Genomic DNA, 18,398 nt, shown 5'->3' on the forward strand with positions numbered 1-18,398 from the left:
CCCCCCAAAAGCGAGTCCCTGTTGGGAGCTGGGGGTTGGAGATGTGCCAGGAGCAGGCTTGGGCATCCTGCTCACCAGTCTTTTCCCATCTGGAGGAGAAAGGGAGACCGGGATGGTCAAGGCACAACCAAAACCCGGGGCGCAGACGGCCCTGCCCTGCCCTGCCCTGCCCTGTGTTTTGGGGATCCCAGATTGCCTTTCTTGGGCTCACTACAGCTGGGCCCTGGCTCCCTGTGGAAGGAGTGTCCCCCCTTGGCTGGAGTGTCCCCTCCCTCAATACCCACCATTTGACAGGTTTTGGGACAATCTTGAGTACTGTACTCGCCTCGAATCAGGGACTCAGAGGCACTGGACAGGGAATGGCAGCCTTTCTGAGCGAGGAAACTGAGGCACATGAGGAAATAGTTTCCCTGCAAGGGAAGCTCAAGAGGTCTCAAGAAGCTGAACCAGGAGGATCACTTTGAGTTTGAGGCCTAGCTGGGCTACATAGTGAGTTCAAGGGCAACCTGAACTACAGAGCCAGACCCTGTTTCAAAAAAAAAAAAAAAATTACAGAATGAGCAGAAGTGTCTCCCTGTGTCTTTAGGGGTTGGCGTAGGGGGGGGTTGGGTTGGAGCCTGGACACCAGGTTCCTGTCATTGTTCTATGCCTCTGTTTACCCATCTGTTAACGGAGGCTGGAAAAAAAAAAAAAGAAAACAAATGGGAGTTGGATAAAGCAACTTAAATTTTTTTTTTTTTAAAGAACTGGGGATTGAACCTGGGGACTTTGCACTGAGCTACATCTTCAGCCTCTTTTTATTTTGTATTTATTTATTTATTTTTTGGTACCAGGGATCGAACTCGGGTCCTTGTGTTTGCGCAGCAGGTGGCGAAACCACTGAGCTACATCCCTGGCCCTTTATTTTGTATTTTGAGACAGGGGATCACTAAGTTGCCCCAGCTGGGTTGGAACTTGCAATTCTCTTGCCTCAGCCTCCCAGAGTGGTGGGATGACAGGCATGTCCCACCATGCCCAGCAATAAAGCACTTTATTAGTATTCCGTCAGGACTCAGGGCTGCCTGTCTCTTCCCAGACCCCCCTCAGAAGAGGGGTGACTTCCCCAGGACAGAGGGAGGAGGTTGTAGTCTGAAGAGGCGCCTCAAGGACCTGACTTCTATTTCTCCACCTGAGTTCATGGCAGGAGTTTCCCTGATGGTCCTTATTTCTCCCTAGCCATGGACTCAGGGCTGATTCCTTCTGTCCTGTTTTTTGTTTGTTTGCTTTGTTTTTTGTTTATTGAGACAGAATCTCACTATTATATAGTCCAGTGTAGCCTTGAACTCAGTGATCCTCCTGCCCCAGCCTCCTGGTGCTGGGATTACCACGGCTGGCTCCTTCTGTCTTTCTGCTGTCTGTTGGTCCATCAATAAAGTGGGACCCTAGGAGCTGAAGCCAGGAGGATTCCCTCCCAGGGACCCCTTCCCACCCCCTACTCCTCCCATGTGAATAATAAAAACAATCTGAAGTTTGTTATTAAATCAATTTCAGTTTTATTTGATTCCAATCAAATACAGCAGGATGTGGAGGGAGGTAGGCAGAGGGGTCTTGGTTTGGGTTGGGACTGGGGGAGAAGGGGCTGGGGAACCCCAATACTTATGCTGTGTCACCCCAGTGCTGCCAGGAACGTCCACCCCACCCCATCTTTGAATGTTGCTAAAGGCACTTGGATGTTGTGTTTGGAGGCCTGGAGTTGCCATGCCAACAGGGTCAGGAAGCCCTTGGGGTTGTCATGACAACAGGGCCTGGAGGCCACTGAAGGACTGTTCTGGCTGGCTGGGCTCCTGAGAGAGTCTGGGGCCACAGCTTGCACCCCTGGCCCACACTCCGCTGGCCCCTCCGCACATCATGGGCAGGGCCAGGGGTCCCTAGGTCCCAGGCCACAGCCCAGCCAGGACCCTGCTGAGTCCTCTCCAGGAAGCCAGCTTTTGTCTTTCCATAGACTCAAGGGATCCAGGATCCAAGCCAAGCCATGCAGCCCGTCTGCTGGCCTGGACTCTAGGACCCATGTCAGGGACAAGGACACCAGTGACTGGCTGGTATCCAGTCACGAGCTGAGACCACACAGCAGGGCAGGAGGGGGCAGGCAGGCTGAAAAATCTTCCACCCCGGCCAGGCCCCACGAGGTTTCCTGTGCCTCTTCCCCCTAGAGTGTCCCACCTGTCATCTGGCTGAGGTAGAGGGTGGGGAGGAGCTGAGTGGGGGAGCCCGGTCAGGGAGGCCGGTCAGGGAGGCCGCCGGTCCGGTAGTCTTCTGACAAACCTCAGCTCCTGCCTGCTGACCTCTAGTGGCAGGGAGCTCACTACCTGCAGACAACAGGCAGTGGTCCTGGGGAGGTCTTTCTCCCCCTGAGCTGCAACTGGCCTGGGACTCAAACTCTGCTCCTAGATCTGCCCGCATGTCACAGAGACCAAGGTCCTGTGTCTGTCTCTCAGCGACGAGGGTCCTCGGCCTTCCTCCCTGTCACCAGCCCTGGGGGCACATGGCAGGGACTCAGGGCCCACCCCTAACTGTCTGCTCCCACCCCACACCTGAGGGTGCCAGCTCAGGGCTCCATGTGAACTTGGCCGGATGACTCCTCCAGCTGGGGGCCCTGAGGCCAGGGGCTGGGCGCGTGAGGGCGCTGGGGAGCTGGGGCCATGGCTTCTCCTGGTGGGCGCCCCACTGGCTGACAGGTCCTGGGGAGGAAGGATGGGAACAGGGCTGTGGGGACTGACAAGGACCCCTCGTGTGCACTGCGTGTGAGCTGAGTGTGCCCTGGGTGTGAGCCTTGTGTTTCTGGTGTAAACTCTGTGTGTCCTCAGCATGGGCTGAGTGTGTCTCCAGTGTGAGCTGGGTGTGTACCTAGTGTGGAGTATCCGAAGTGTGAATTTAGGGTGCCCTAGTTAGGAGCTGAGTGTGTGAGCTGAGCGTGCCTTGGGCACCAGGGGAGTGTCCTAGGTATGGGCTGAGTGTGGCCCATTGTGAAATGAGTGTTCTGGCTGTGTGTGGAGTGTCCTAGGTGTGAGCCGAGCGTGCCCCTGGGGGCAGCTCCGGAGCCAGGACTGGATTCTACCATCTGTGTGCACCGCGTGCCCCCTCTGAGCTGTGTCGGGGCCCGAGGTGTGAATCTGTGCGCTCTGCGTGTGAGCCATGGGGCCTCCGGTATGAGCAGCACAGACCTTCTGCTTGCTCTGCCCTGGGGCTGGGGCGCCCTCCGTGCAGCCCAGGTGCCACTGTCTCCCGTAGATGGGACAGCTGCGGGGTGGAATGGGCTGGGGGCGGCTGTCACCCCCTGGTGTGAACTCTGAGCCCCCAGCCATGCAGGGTTGGCAGAAAGGAGCCCAGCCCCCCATCCCTCCACCCCAGCCCCAGCCCCGGGACCACAGCGGGATGGGGGGCGGAAGACAGGTGGAAACCTTTAGAAAAGTCTCGAGAAACTGCAAAAGATCCGCTCCGCTGAAAAACAGGCCCGCGGCTAGGTGCCTACAAAAGGAAGGGGGGAGGGGGTGTCCTGCGGGTCAGCTGTCTTGCGGCTGCCCCCTGCGGAGGATGCGTAGGTGGAAACCAGCGGGGCAGGACGCGGAGATCGGCGCCCGGCCCTCATATCATCTTCATGTTGAACTTGCGCGCGCCCCCCTGGCCGGCGGTGGCGGCGGGCCCGTCCACCTTGCGGAACGAGTACTCCACCGAGAAGTGGTTCTTGTGCTGCCCGCGGCCGCGGCTCCACACGAAGAGCAGCAGGAAGCAGAAGAGCACGACGCCCAGGAAGGTGATGCAGCCCATGGCCGCGGACACCAGGACCGTGGTGAGGTCCAGCGGGAAGCGCGCGGCCGCCTGCGTCTCGTTGCGCGCGTCGCCCGGGGTCCGGTTGGCGGCGGGCTCGGGACGCACAGTCAGAGTGGCGAAGTAGGTGTCGTTGCCGCCGGCGTTGCTGGCCACGCACGTGTAGGTGCCGCTGTCCCGCGGCCGCGTGTCCAGGATCTCCAGCGTGCCCCCGGGCAGCACGCGCGCGCGCCCGGCGCTGACGGCCGTCACCGCCCTGTGCTGCGGCGTCACCCAGGCCACTGCAGGTGCTGGCTCGCCCTCGGCGCGGCACAGGAAGTGCACGTCGTCGCCCTCGGTGGCCGTGACGTGCTGCAGCCGGCGCTCTCGGATCTTGGGTTTGTGGCACACGAAATATTCAAAGAGCACCGAGTCGGGCAGTTTGCGCAGGGCGTCGCCGCGCACCTCGGCCGGGGTGGCGCAGGCCGGCAGCCGCCCGTCGAAGTTTAGGGTCTTGCGACGCTGGACGATCCAGAGCAGGCGACAGTCGCAGGCCAGCGGGTTCCCGTCCACGCGCAACGTCTCCAGCGTGTTGACCGAGTGGAACGTGCTCTCCTCCAGCGTGGAGAGGAGGTTGTTGGAAAGGTTGAGTAGGCGGATCTGTCGCAGGCCCAGGAAGGCCTGGGGCTCCACGATGGCCAGCAGAGCCCCGGCGAGGTGAAGCTCGCGCAGGCGCACCAGGTCCCTAAAGGACCCTCGCGGCACCGTGCTGATGGGGTTGTGGGACAGATTGAGGCAGGTCAGGTGCGCCTGGTGGCGGAGCGCTGCTGCGGGGACGGCGGTGATGTTGGTGTGTGTGACCGAGAGCGAGGTCAGATTGAGGCCCCGGAGGCTGCCCGCGGCCACCTCCTCCAGCAGCGGCCAATAGTCAATCTCCAGGTGCAGGAGCCCCGGCAGCCTGCAGAAGTTCTGGTCCTCCAGGGTGGCGATGGCCAGGTGTCGCAGCCGAAGGGCGCCCAGGCCTCGCAGGTGGCCCAGAGACTCCCCGGACAGGGCCGTGAGGTTGCAGCGCTCCAGGGTCAGCTCCTCGAGCGCCAGCAGCCCCGCGAAGGCCCTGCGTGAGATGAACACCAGGTCGTTGTCACCCACCTCCAGCGTGCGCAGGCTGTGCAGGTCCTGGAACGTGTAGTCCAAGAGGATCACCAACTTGTTCTCGCTCAGATCCAGCAGGGTGAGGTTGTCCAGGCGCGTGAAGACCCCGGGAGGGATGAGCTTGAGCTGGTTGCCACGGAGACGCAGGACACGCAGGCATGGCAGGTTGGCGAAGGCGCCGGGCTCCACGTGCGCGAGGGCGTTGAGGCTGAGGTCCAGCTCCTCCAGCGCCGGCAGCGAGGCCAGGTCGCCCGGGTTCAGGCAGCGGATGCGGTTGCGGCTCAGCTCCAGCACGCGCGTCTCAGCAGGGATGCCGTCCGGCACAGCAGTCAGGCGGCGGCGCCCACAGGCCACTGCACGCGTCAGGACCGTGCACTCGCAGCGGGCCGGGCAGCCCTGCACAGGGGGCTGCGCTGCAGGCAGCAGCAGGAGTTGCAGACTGAGCACACGCAGCCAGCAGGTCATTGTGTGGAGCCTGGCCTAGGGCCACACCAGCATCCTCACGCGCACCTGGGGACCAAGCATTGTCAGCACCTCGCTCCCAGCCTCCGGACCCAGCCCACCCATCTGAGGAGGTTCCAGAGTGGTTCCCCAGCACGGGACCCCCAACTCTACAACTGGGGGTCTCCAGGCAAGAGAACTGGACCCTAGAAACCTACAAGCGGCCTGGCCAATGGTTAGAAAGCGGGAACAGCCCAGGTGTCCATGGAAGGAGGGAAGGAATGCACGGGGCATGGTCCATCCCCACGCTGGAATATTACTCAGCCAGAAAAAAGAGCACAGCTGTGACACTAGCCACAGTGTGGACCGACCTTTGGGACACAGTGCTCAGTGAGAGACCCCAGACCCAGTGTGGGCTCCATAGACAGGAAACACCTAGGACAGGCGACTCCAGAGAATGGAAGTGCTGGAGGTGGAGGGATGGGAACTGCTCACAGGAACGGGTTTTTCCGGGGTGATGGCGTGGTCTGGAGTTAGAGGGGATGGATAGTTGTACAACTTTGTAATTGTACTGAATACTACCAAATTGAACTGTGCACTTTAAAGGGGGAGTTTATGTTATAATATGATTTTTAAATTTTTTATTTCTCTTTTTTTTTTTTGTAGTACTGGAGATTGAACCCAGGGCTTTTGCACTGAGCTCCATCCCCAGCCCCCTTTTTATTTTTTGAGGCAGGGTCTCACTAAGTCACTAAGTTGCCTAGGTTGGCCTGGGACTTGTGATCCTCCTGTGTCAGCCTCCTGAGTGCTGGGATCACAGGCGTGCACCACCCCGCCTGTCAGCCGTGGATCTTGCTCTCCTGGGGCTCACAGTAATAAGTTGGGGACACAGATGGCTCCAATGTCTTCTTATCCCCCCAAGGGCATGCCCAGCTAAAAGTCCTCCCCATCTTCCCCTCCCTCTGTTACCCTGTGTGTCTACTGTTCTGACCACCACTGGAAACCATAGTGCCATAAACGCCTGTCACCTGTCCACACCCATAAACTGGACCTTCAGCTCCCTGATTCCGGGCTCTGAGAGCTGCGCCCAGGACTCAGCCCAGCTCGATAAACACTTCTGGACTCCTCTTTGCTTTCTTTTTCTGTTTTGTGTGGTGGGGCTGAACCCAGGGGCTTTAGCACGCTGGGAAAGTGCACACCCCAGCCCCAACCCTGACCCATCCCCTAGAAACGGACAAGCGCCAAGTGTGGTGGCGCACACTTTTCATCCCAGCACCCTGGAGGCTGAGGCAGGAGGATCCAAACTTGAAGCTGAGCCTGGGCAACTTAGTGACTCTGTCTCAAAAAATAAAAAATAAAAAGGGCTGGGGATGCAGTGCAAAGGGCCTGGGTTTAGCCCCCGTCCCAGGGTGTGAGGGGATCGGCAGGACGATGATCAGGGCTGACTTAGGCCAGGAGCTGGTGGTGGGCTGAATGTGTCCCTCCCAGCTGAGGACATGTTCAAGGCCTGCTCTCGGGTGGCTGTGCAGAGAACTAGCTGGAAAGGGCGTCTCTGCAGTTGGGGTCAGGTCAGGATGAGATGGTCTTTGTCCAGTGACTGCCGGCCTCAGCAAGGAAATTCAGACACCGAGACTCACATCGGGGATAGAGCAGGGTGAAGACAGAGCAGAGACCGCAGCGATGTGGCCACAGCCGGGGGACGTCTGGAGCACTGGGATGCAGGAGAAGTGGAAAGGAGCCCCTGGAGCCCCGGAGTGAGTGTGGCCCCACCGACCTTGGCCTTTGCCTTCTAGGCCCCAGGACTGTGAGTCTGGGGTGCTTCAGTACAGCTGCCCCAGGAAACTCATGCAGACCCACAGCAATGGGGGTGGGGTGTTTCAGGCTGGGTGCTGCCTGTGCAAATGCCCTGGGGTGGCTGAGTGCTAGTAGATGGAGCACCGAGTCCCCGAGGGAGCGACATCCTGGCTGTCTCCTGGCTGCAGTGCTCTCCCTCTCCCTCCCAACTCTGCCTGGCTGCAGCCCAGCTCCGGGGGGGGGGGGGCAAGGTGGGGCCGGGCAGACAGGGAAGGAAGCCAGATGGCCCTGCTGCTGCTGCTGCTTGGTGCCTCCCGTCTGCCAGGAGGCTATTTTCAGCAGCTTGGCAGCTGAAGCCCCCAGGCCTGAACCCCTCAGGCCTGAACCCAGGTTCCTCAGCCTGGCTCTTGGGGACCCACTGAACTCCTATGAGGGCAGCACCTGCCCTCCCCGTGCTCCTGAGAACTCCAGGTGACAATGAACTCATGTGGAAGCCGAGTCTTGGCCTGGTTCACGTGGTGATGGATGGGATGGAACAGGGGAGCTTCTACCCTGGTGCTGTAGTTGAGATGAAGTCATAAACCAGGATTCTGAGAGGCTGAGGCAGGAGGATCACAAATTTGAGCCCAGCCTGGGCAACTTAGTTTCTTAGCAAGACTCTGTATCAAAATAAAAAGGTCTGTGGGGCTGGGGATTTAGCTCAGTGGTTTCACCACCTGCTGTGCAAGCGCAAGGACCGGAGTTCGATCCCCGGTACCAAAAATAAATAAATAAATATAAAATAAAAAGGGCTGGGGATGGAGCTCAGTGTGAACCCCCTGGGCTCAGTCCTCAGAGCTATGGGAGGAAGGGAGGAAGGGAGAGAACAAAAGGCAGGGAGAGAAAAGAAAGGTCACATTGGTGGGGGATAGGTCTCACTCTAATGGCTCTTGTCCTTAGGGGAGGGAAATGTGGACACCACACACACACACACACACACACACACACAAGGCTTTGTGACAATGGACGCAGAGATTGGAGCAATTCATCTTCAGGCTTTCTGTAGTGTTATTTTAAACAGTGAAAAACTAGAACCAGCCTAAGTGACCATCAGTAGGGGATGGATGTGCCAGGTGTGGTGGTGCACACCTGTAATCCCAGTACTCAGGAGGCTGAAGCAGGAGAACTGCTGTGAGTTCAAGGCCAGCTTCAATTACAGAGGGAGACCTTGTCTCAAAAGAACAAAAGGGCCAGGGATTTAGCTCAGTGGCACTGTGCCTGCCTCCTTGCAAAAGCAAGGTCCCAAGTTCGATCCCCGGTACCAAAAACAAACAAACAAAACCCCCACCAGGGCTGGAGATCTAGCTCAGTGGTTCCGCTGCTTGCCTTGCAAGCGGGAAGTCCCGAGTTCGATCCCTAGTACCAAAAAACCCCCCCCACCAAACCAAACAACAACAACAAAACCAGGGGATCTGTCAAATAAACTATTTTTGGACACAGGGTCTTGTAGCTCTGTAGTCCAGGCTGGCCTTGAACTTGTGGCGATTCTCCTGCTTCAGCCCCCTGAGTTCTGGCATACGCCACCATGCCCAGCCATATCTGTTGTAGACTGCAGAGAGATGCAGTTGAAACCACTCATATAGGGGTGGGTAAGTGCCCATCAGTTAGGGCTCAGTCACATAAACAGTGGTTTACCGATTTATGTTTTCGTGGGAGATATGTTCCCCGGGGAAAGACAGCGGAAGCCTAGCTCTATAGAGGGAAAAAAATTGAGGTTGCCAAGCATTTCCAGACAGGGAAATCCTATTCGGATAAAAGGAAACATCAAGTGAATTCTAGGTCTGGGGACATGGCAGGACACGAGCTGATGGCCCCCAAAATGTCGGAAGTCACCGGCCCTGTGGAACTGCATGTCAAGTGTGCTAAGAAGGGGGTCGCAGCACAGGGAATCAACCCCAGCAGCCTCCTGGGGCTGTAGGCCCCGGCTAGAGCTGGGCTGGCACCCACCAGACATGGCCTAATCCCGCCCGGGGAGTGTAATCCTCCTCCACACCAAGGCTTTCCACATCGGTCTTTCCGTGGCCCTTGCTGTGGACAGGATGCAGGGAAACTGGGTCCCAGGAGGGGACAAGAGGACTAGAATGGCCACTGTCACAGCTCTCACCAGCTCCCGTCTTGTGACTCCCACCATTCGGGCCTTAAACCTGGCCTGGCTCTGGCCTCTCCTGGCTGTCAGTTTCAGTCCCTCCCTGCAAATAGGGGAAAGAGGCTCAGCGGCCTATGCTGGAGGGATTGGGGGCTCCTGGTTTGGCTCCAAGGGGGAGACAGCTGTGTCCTTTCTATCCCTGAAGCAAGACCCCTGGCAAGAAGCTGTGCATGGTAGCATATGCTTATAATCCTAGCACTAGGGAGGCTGAGGCAGGAGGATCTCCGTGTGTTTGAGGCCAGCCTGGGCTACATAGCCAGAACCTGTCTCAAAAACAAAAACAAAAAGGGGCCGGGGATTTAGCTCAGTGGTTCTGGTGCCTGCCTTGAAAGCGCAAGGTCCTGAGTTCAATCCCCGGTACCAAAAAAACAAAACAAAACAAAAAACCAAACAAACAAAAAGACTCCTAGGGGTGGGGATTTAGCTCAGTGGCAGCATGCCTGCCTTGCAAGCGCAAGGTCCTGAGTTCAATCCCCACTACCACAAAAACTCCTGGTAGGAACAGAGCTGCTAGATTTTTCCTCTGTGGGAAAGAATTTCATATCCTTAAAATAAAATTAAAGTCCTCCCTGGACGGCCTTCCCAACCCCTGCCCTCTTCCCTCTCTGCCCCTTGCTCCCTCTGCTCAAGCCACACACCCTCCTCATAGCCTCTGCCACACACTGGGCTCTGCCCTGCCCCAGGGCCTTTGCACGGCTGTTCCTCTGCCAGGATGGCCCTCCCTGTTGCTTCTCCACCTCACATTGGCCTCCCCTAAAATGTCAGCTCCCTGGTTACTCCACATCTCCAGTGTTCCCAAAGTGCCAATCAAACCTCTGCTCGATGCTGCCGTCCCTTCTGGGACTGTGACAGTGGTGATGACCATAGTGTCAACAGCACCAAACCCTTTCTTAGCCCCTGCTCCGCCCCAGCCCTGGGCCAAGGGCCCTGCCCAGATTTTCCCCTTCTATCCCCACAACAACCCCACGGTGGGTCCCCCTGCCACCCCCACTTTATGGATGGCAACAGCAAGGCTCAGAGCAACCTATGTCTCCTCCTCAGCTTCATGAGGCTCATCCTGAGCGGCTCTGAGAGGGGTCTGCTGGCTTGCGTATGAGATGCTCGCTCATTAGGCACCTATGTGTGCCACCCACGTGCCCTGGACACTGCTGGGACCACGACAGACTTGCTGCCTCTGACAGGGAGACAGCCAGAGCCTTCTGCGTGGTGCTGACAATGGGGTGACAGGGAGACTGTCTTGTTTGGTTTTTATTTTTGGTAATGGGGATCGAACTCGGGTCCTTGTGCTTGCGCAGCAGGCGTCGAAACCACTGAGCTAAATCCCCAGCCCCTTGTGTGGTTTTTGGAACAGGGTCTCACTCCGAAGCCCATGCTGCCTGGACTCCTGGAGTTCCTCCTGCCTCAGCCTCCAGAGTGCTGGGATGGCGGGCACGTGCCCCCACACCCCACTTCAGGGAGAGTGTCTCCAGGGAATGGGTGCACTTGGTTCGGTCATGGCGAGAGCAGAGGCCAGTCAGGACCCCTCCTCTGCACGGAGTACCCCCAGACACACGCAGGCCTCGAGTCCCCAGCAAGCAGTTGACCCAAGCCATGCACCTGCTGCTGGGGGCCATTTGGGTGGAAGCCTGGCCCCCTGAGTGGGCAGGACCTACCTTCATCCCCTGTGCCCCTAGGCTGCCCCTCTCTTCCCAGTCAATGTCTGTCTCAGTCCCACCACTGCTGCCCAAGGCCACCTTCTCCATCCCAGCCACTGGGGAAAACCTGCCCAACTCTCAGGACAGAAGCACCCTTATGACGTGGCCACTGGACCCTGTAGGAGGCAGCCTCATGCTGGCCACTGAGACCCCCACCTGCTCCCTGTGCCCCAGGACCTTTGCACACCCACACCCTGTTCCTACTCGACTCACACTCTCAGTAAAGGTTCGTGAGGTTGTGGTGTGCTCCTCATAGGATGACTCAGGGGCTGAGGTGAGGGCTCTGAGACTGTGGGCGCCCTAGGGAGATGGCTCCTCACGTCTCAGTTATCACTTTGTCCTTCCGGTTGGGACCAGGAAAGTCCCAACTGGAGAGCTGGGTGGTGCTCACAACCTGCAGTGCTAGCTAATCTCTCCCGTTTCCCCTCTTTGAAAAATATAAGCCAGGGGGCTGGGGATTTAACTCTGTGGAACTGCACCTGCCTCGAAAGTGCAAGGTCCTGAGTTCAATTCCTGGTACTGGAAAAAAAAAAAAGTAAGCCAGGTGTGGTATACCTGGGATCCTAGCACTTAAGAGGCTGAGGCAGGAGGGTTGCTGTGAGTTGGAGCCCAGCCTGGGCTACACAGTGAGATCTGTTTCAAACAAAATAAAACCCCCAAAATAAAGACAGAACCCTCAGCTTATTAGAATTTAAAATGTGGTTCTGTGTGTGGGTTTTCTGTATATGTGGTACTAGGGGTGGAACCCAGGGCCTTCCCACTGAGCTCCATCCCCAGCCTTTTGTTTATTTTGAGACAGAGTCTTAGTAAATCTCTAAATTGCCCAGGGTGGGGTAGAACTTTCTATCCTCCTGCCTCAGCCTCCCGAGTAACTGGGATCACAGGCTTCCCCCAGGATTTATGTATTTATTTTGGAGACAGGGTCTCACTATGTAGTGCAGGCTGGCCTCAAACTCAAAGTGGTCCTCCTGACTCAGCCTGCCAAGTGCCGGGATTACAGGTGTGTACCACCATGCTCTGCTGCACCATGATTTTGAAAGCAAAGGATTTTCAAAGCAGCCCCATAGGATGTGGATAAGGACAAAGGCAGGTAGTTCTCAATACTGACCAGTCAGAAGTTGCCCAATTGCAGCTACTGAGAGGCCAGTAGGAAGCCACGATCCTGACTTGCTGTGTGATCCCTAGTGACAACTGTGCCCTCTCTGGACCTTGCCTGTCAGTGTGCAGTCACAGAGCTCTCTGGGCACCCTACAAGCTCTGGCTCTATAATTACTCCCTGGACGAGAGGACAGCTGATCCCTCGAGCCTGCCCGGCTGGGGCCACTCACGCTGTGACCTAGTTTCTCAACTCTAACCTGTCCCCACTGGCCTGCCCTGTCATTTCCTCTGCAGGGGGTTGGTGGGGACAGAGCAGGACTTGCAGCTGGACTGAAGCGTCGGGCACCTCTCCTGAAGGGTCTGGGGCTCTGGGGCGAGGGGCTGCTTCCCATCCTTGGCCTCCTTCACTGTGTGGCTGGAGGGTGCGTGCCTGGCCTCTCTGGGCCTCTCGTTCCTAGGCATTTGCTGGTGGCAGCATTCGGGAAGCCATCTTGAGTGCAGGGTGGGGAGGGAGGTCACAGCCGGGACGCTGACCTTTCTCCTAGACCACCCTCCCCTGGAGGGGCACAGGGCTGGCCCCCCGAGCCAACAGAGAGCCTGTCTCCATTGGTTTCCCCATGGCAAGGGCTTAGAAGGCCAGGACCCTGGTTCCTGATTAGGTGGAGGTCTGGATTCCAGTTTTTCTGTTTGTTTGGGGTTTTTTTTTACAGAACCGGGGATCGAACTCAGGACCTTGCACTTGCCAGGCAAGCACTGGCACTACTAAGCTAAACCTCTGGTCTTTCTGTTTTTGCTTTTAGAGGCAGGGTCTCGCTACACAGTCCAGGCTGGGCTTAACTCACTATGCAGCCAAGGTTGGCCTTGAATTCACAGTGATCCTCCTGCCTCAGCGTCCCAAATGCCGACATTACAGGTATGGGCCACCACACTCAGCTACTGGATTCCAGTCTTAACTCTTCTTCTGGTACGAAGACACTGGACCCACAGACCTGAAGTCAGGCAGAGTGGTTCATGCCTGTCAACCAAGCTGCTCAGGAGGCTGAGGCAGGAGGATCACAAGTTCAAGCCTGGGCAACTTAGGGACTTATCGAGACCATGTCTCAAAATAAATACTAAAAAGGGCTGGGGATGGGGCTCAATGTGAAGTCCTTGGGTTCCATCCCCACCTAAACCCAATGAGAAAATCAGGTACTTGCAGGTCGGGGAGCGCTGACCAGGAGAGGGCCCCGCAGGGGCGAAGGGCAGGAGAAGGGACAGTGCCAGACAGGAAGGCAGGCAGCCGGGCCGGTAGACGGGCTTTGATCTTCACTTTCTCTGCCCCATCCTGCCTCCCCTTGAGGCCCAGTGGGAAGGAACCTGCAGGACCCCTCTCTTACTCTGTACCCCCAGGGGCCAGCCGGCCACCTGGGCGCCTCCTGCCGGCCTCTCGGGATTGGGACTTCTGCTCACTGACCACGGCCACCGGCAGCTCCCGGAAGCCACTCTTCCTGTCAGCCTGGGGCCTCTGCCGTGTCCCCCATGTCCCCTGGGATGGGTCACCACGTCCTGACCTCATGGCCAGAAACACTGAGCTGTCCCCAGCTCTACCCTCCCCTGTCTCCTGCCCCTGCCAATCTGTCACTGTGACCTCCAGTGGTGTCCCGGGCACTGTAGGGGCTGAGCAGCATCCCTGGCCTCCACCTGCTCCACGCCAGGACCTCCGCCATTCATGACAGCCACATGTGAACCCAGACAGAGCAGGGTGAGTCTGCCTGATACAGAGTGGGGAGCGGAGTCCAGAGAGGGCAAGCGATGTGCCCAGACCCACACAGCAAGCAGAGGAGTTGCAAATCTTCACCACACATCCCTGCAACCTGTGTTCCTTCCCTGGCTCTCCGGGACAGTGGGACCCCATCTTCCATGGCACTCTGAGTTCTTTTTTCTTCTCTTTGACAGGGTCTCAGTATGCAGTCCAGGCTGGACTTGAACTCACTGTGTAGCCCAGGCTGGCAGCGATCCTCCTGCCTCAGCCTCCCCAGTGCTGAGATCACAAGCATGTGCCACCATGCCCAGCTCAGGGGAGACCCTGACTTCTGCCTGCTCTGCCAACACAGAGGCTTTGGGGTCAGCAAGTCCAGCATGGCTTTGGGTGACATAGACAGAGCGGGGAACTCAGAGAGGCCTGGCACCCCTTCTCTGGGCTGCTGCAGATAAGTGGCCAGGACCAAGTGCTTCTGCAGCCCAGCCCTGGGCTAAACCCCCAAACCTCAGCCCTCTGCAGTCAGCTCCTCGGCTGACTCTGCTTTCCAGATAGAGAAACTGAGGCTTGAGCATATGCACGCATGGCGTTCCTCAGAATGGGACAGCAGCGAGGAGCAAAGCCAAGATCCCAAGCTCATGGAGTTTCCAGTTGGTAAAACAAGCACACAGTGACACTTCTAGGACCGTTAGGCAACAGGGGACAGCTGTGTCCTCGGGGAATGTCACCTCCCCTCTGTACCCTGGCCAAGGGAACAAGGATGAGCCACCCTGGAACAGGCACAAAGCCAGGGCCAGGTATAGTGCTGCACGCCTGTCATGCTGGCACTCTGGGAGGCTGGGGCAGGAGGCTGGCAAATTTGAGCCCAGCCCGGGCAACTTAGCGACTCAGTGAGACCTTGTCTCAAAATAAAGAATCAAAAGCGTTGGGGATGGAGCTCAGTGTAAAGGCCCTGGGTTCTTCCATTCCCAATACTGAAAAGAAAAAGAAAAAGAAAAAGAAAAAGGAAAAAAAAAGAAAAGCCAGGACTGGTGGCCGTGAACCTTCCTGCTCCCTCCCACCCAGGGCTGATCCACGTATGAGCGAGCGAGGACCCTGCTCAGGCTCCAGCCTCCAAGGCCGCACCATGCACCGCTGGGCCTCGGGGGTCCAGGAAGGCGAGTTTCAAGGACACAGCCTCATTACCATGCAGGAGCCGCAGCACAGCAGGGCGGGGCAGGCAGCGGCCTTGGCCAGGAGGGGAGGCGAGGGCCGGGCCTGCACAGACCCTGCCACCCCTGACCGGAGGTCTGGACGCCTCCTCCAGCCCAGCAGTGCAGCCTGAGGGGGTTCAGGTCACTGCGGTGGCCTGGGCCTCAAGGGGCATGGCTGCCCTATGCCAAGTGTTCTGCTCGGGGCTTTTCTGGGGGAGTGCAGAGGATGGGCTACCAATGAGCTGCTCCCAGTTAGTGCTTTTTAAGTTTTTGGTGGTTCTGGGGATTGAACCCAGGGTCTTTACACTGAGCTCCATCTCCAGCCTTTTTTATTTTTTTATTTTGAGACAGGGTCTCATAAGTCACTAAGTTGCCCAGACTGGGCTAAAACTCAAGATCCCCCTGTCTTGACCTCCCAGAGTGCTAGGATGACAGGTTTGCTCCCTCACATCCAGTTCAAAAAGCATTTAATGCGCTCCTTCTGTATGCCAGGTGCTGTTCTCATTGAGCGAAACACAAAAGCCCTGCCACTCTGTCTATGGGAGCAGAAGGATCTAAAGCCCATTGTCACACAGTGGCTGAGCTACGGGAGGACAATTAACAGGGAAATGGGGCCTGGGGTCAGCAGAATGGTGGCTTCCGAAGATGTTCACATCCAAATCCTGGGACCTGTGGCCTTGTCACCCACGGTGGCAGAAGGGACCCTGAAGATGGGGTCACGTGAAGGACCCCAAGGGGGTCATCCAGGACCATCCAGGACCCAGCGTCCCCCGGCGTCTCCCTGAACTGGTGCGGGAGGCTAAGAGTCAGAGAGGGGCTGAAGACGCCAAGCTGCCGGCTCTGCAGAGGGAGGACGGGGCCTTGAGCCAAGGGCTGCGGGGTCCTCCAGGAGCCAGGACGGGGACCTGGTTCTCCCGGAGCCTCTTGAGAAGCAGCCCTGCCACTGGTGCCTGGACTCAGCCTTGGGAGCCTGTGTCAGTCCCCTGACCACAGGACCACGAGATAGAAATCTTTGAGCTTTCAGGCCACCAAGTGTGGGATGACCCTCACAGCTTGGGACCCTCGCAGGGCCCCCACCATTTGGGAGAGGGAGGAGGGATTAGGGCCCCCACCTGTGTCTCAGTACCTGCCTTTCCGGGGCCCACTTTTGGGGACACACTGTTGCTCTCTGAGGTCCATTTTTGGGGACGCACTGCCGGCCCCCCAGGACTGGTCCGTCCTCCGTCCTAGATCTAGGCCCTCCCGGGGTTTTCAGACCATGACAATTCATTAAGCCCTAATTAGTCTCCATCTGCTATTACTCCCTGTCAGCTCTTTGGGGGGAAGGGGCCTCCCGACCCACTTTTCCTTGCTAGCCTGTGCTCAGGCACTGCCTATCAGCTTCGGGAGGGGCTCTCGACCCCGAAGCACTTTTCCAGCACCTACTTACTGTATGCTGCAGCTGCTCACCCACCAGGCCCAAGGATGGATAATGAAGTTTATTTCAGAGAAAAGGACTCCAAGGGTCCGAGTGGACCCCAGCTCACTTACAATTCCTCGGCTGGACAGAATCAGCACGGAACCTGAATCGGGTACCAGCTCCTTTCCATAGAATCCCAGCTCTTCGCTCCACCAGGGCCCATGAGTGCCATGTGGGGTGGTGGGCGGCTTGCTGGGGCCCACCCGAGACAAGCTGGGCTCCTGGTGTCCTCGGAGAGGCGCTCTAGCGGGTGACGGGGCGGTGACTCAGGGGTGCCTGGGGGTGACAGTGCTGTGAGAAGACACATCCAACCTCAGCCCAGATCTGCTTTCTGTTCCCACTCCGCCAGGTGCTTCTGGATGCCGGGGTGCCCTGGGGGTGGACTGCAGTGCCCACCCTCATTCTGCAGGTGAGAACCCCTCAACCCCGTGTTTCTGAGCATCTGTGTCATTCGCCGTGCCAGGGCTCGGTGACCCTCATCTCCCTTCAGAGAGGGGGTGATGCTTGCCCCACCGCACCAGTGGGGACAGGAAACAGAAAATCGGGTGAGGAGTCTGGGTTTAGCCCTCCTGAGCTGGATGTCCCCATGCCATCCAGGTCCTTAGAGGATCCCCAGGGGTCTCTGATGGCTCCTGCTTTGGTTCAGAGGGGGACAAAGCATCCTTGCCCCAGATAGCCCGGACTCTGTGAACCAGTTTCCAGTCTGGGTCCTCTGCCTCCTGTCACTCACAAGCTGGCTGCTGCCTTCTTCCAAGGAGCCCCCAGGGGCTGCTCCCCCAGCTCCACTGTCCCCAAAGTCCCCCCACCAGGCCCCTTGATGGTCTCCTGTTGGGGTCATTCCACACCAGACTCTTCAAACAGCAGGCTCACTGGAGGCTGTGGGTTAGACATGCAGGTTCCAGGGCCCCTGTTCCCCGAAATTCCCATTCCTCAGGACTTGGGGAGGGGGAACAATTGCACTTTAGTGCCCCAGGCGCCAGTCTTGAAGCTTAGTTGTAAGGGGGTCCATGGACACCAAGGGACCTGAATCTTCCTTGTGCCCATAATGAGGCACAAGGTACTCCCCCCACAACTTGTTGAATGGGGTTCGCAGCGCCCCCAACCTCCGGGCCAGGCCCAGAGGCCCCGGGGCACCCAGGCCCGGCCTCTGAGATGGACAGAGCCCCCCATGTCCCGACACAGGCCCGCGGAGGAGGGGCTGAGCCCCGCACCCTGAATCCCTCCCTCCTGATTGCTCAGCTCTGTAGGCTTTAGCGACGCTGCCAATCGGTGCGGACTCCAAACACCAGACACCCCGTTTGCCTTTCTACTGTGCGCCCCCAGAGCAGGGGCAGAGAGCGGCGCAGGCTGGGGGCTCCCTTCCCATGCCGGGTCCCCACGCCCCTGGCCCCAACCAGGGTCTCCATGGAGAGGAGTGCATCTTCCCCCTGGGTCTCCACCACCTCGGGAGGTGCCCACCCGGCTCCCCGTTCCTCTGCGTCGCCCCCGGGAGGGCAGGGGGACCCCATGCGGTTAGGGGTCCCCGAAGTTTCCAGGGGGAGAGCCGGGGGCCTGCGGAGAGGAGTGCGCGGGGCGCTGCGCGCCTGGGGCCGCGGTCCGGGCTGGCTGCGGCGCCGTCACTCACCTGGGCGGCTCCGCGCGGACACGGCGCGGTCTGCGGCGCCGGGGCCCCTAAGCAGACACGATTCGCCGCCGCCGCCGCCTCCCGGGCTCCTCCGCCGCGCGCGTTCCCGCCGCGCGCGCCTGACGCCAGCCCCCCCCACCCCGTGCGCGCGGGGCTGGGGCGCGCGGGGATGCGCAGCGAGGCCGCAGGTGTGCTGAGGACACGTGGGCACAGGTGGAAACGCAGCCGGGCCACCGC

The 18,398-nt window shown here is 58.5% G+C and overlaps 1 protein-coding gene across 2 annotated transcripts; it reads right to left on the reverse strand.

The window, feature by feature from the left end:
• Positions 1-1,508: 1,508 nt before the first annotated feature.
• Lingo3 (leucine rich repeat and Ig domain containing 3) lies at positions 1,509-18,268 on the reverse strand. Of its 2 annotated transcripts, none has more exons than XM_087201724.1 (2): positions 18,162-18,268; positions 1,509-16,828 (listed from the first exon to the last, which is right to left on the reverse strand). In XM_087201724.1, the coding sequence occupies exon 2, from the start codon at positions 5,398-5,400 to the stop codon at positions 3,622-3,624; it is 1,779 nt and encodes a 592-aa protein (XP_087057850.1). In that variant the 5' UTR covers positions 5,401-16,828; positions 18,162-18,268; the 3' UTR covers positions 1,509-3,621. The 2 variants fall into 2 exon arrangements, with proteins under 2 accessions (XP_087057850.1, XP_004865936.1); XM_004865879.3 differs by having other exon boundaries at positions 1,509-5,445; positions 18,162-18,262.
• Between the last annotated feature and the right edge of the window lie 130 nt (positions 18,269-18,398).

The sequence above is a fragment of the Heterocephalus glaber genome, unplaced genomic scaffold, assembly GCF_053883595.1.
Source record: "Heterocephalus glaber isolate CG9 unplaced genomic scaffold, H.glaber_assembly_v1.0 deba00001760, whole genome shotgun sequence".
Taxonomy (NCBI): domain Eukaryota; kingdom Metazoa; phylum Chordata; class Mammalia; order Rodentia; family Bathyergidae; genus Heterocephalus; species Heterocephalus glaber.

What these genes read in the sequence shown, in the direction of transcription:
- Lingo3 (XM_087201724.1), bottom strand. Translation starts at nt 5,400, where the DNA reads ATGACCTGCTGGCTGCGTGTGCTCAGTCTGCAACTCCTGCTGCTGCCT.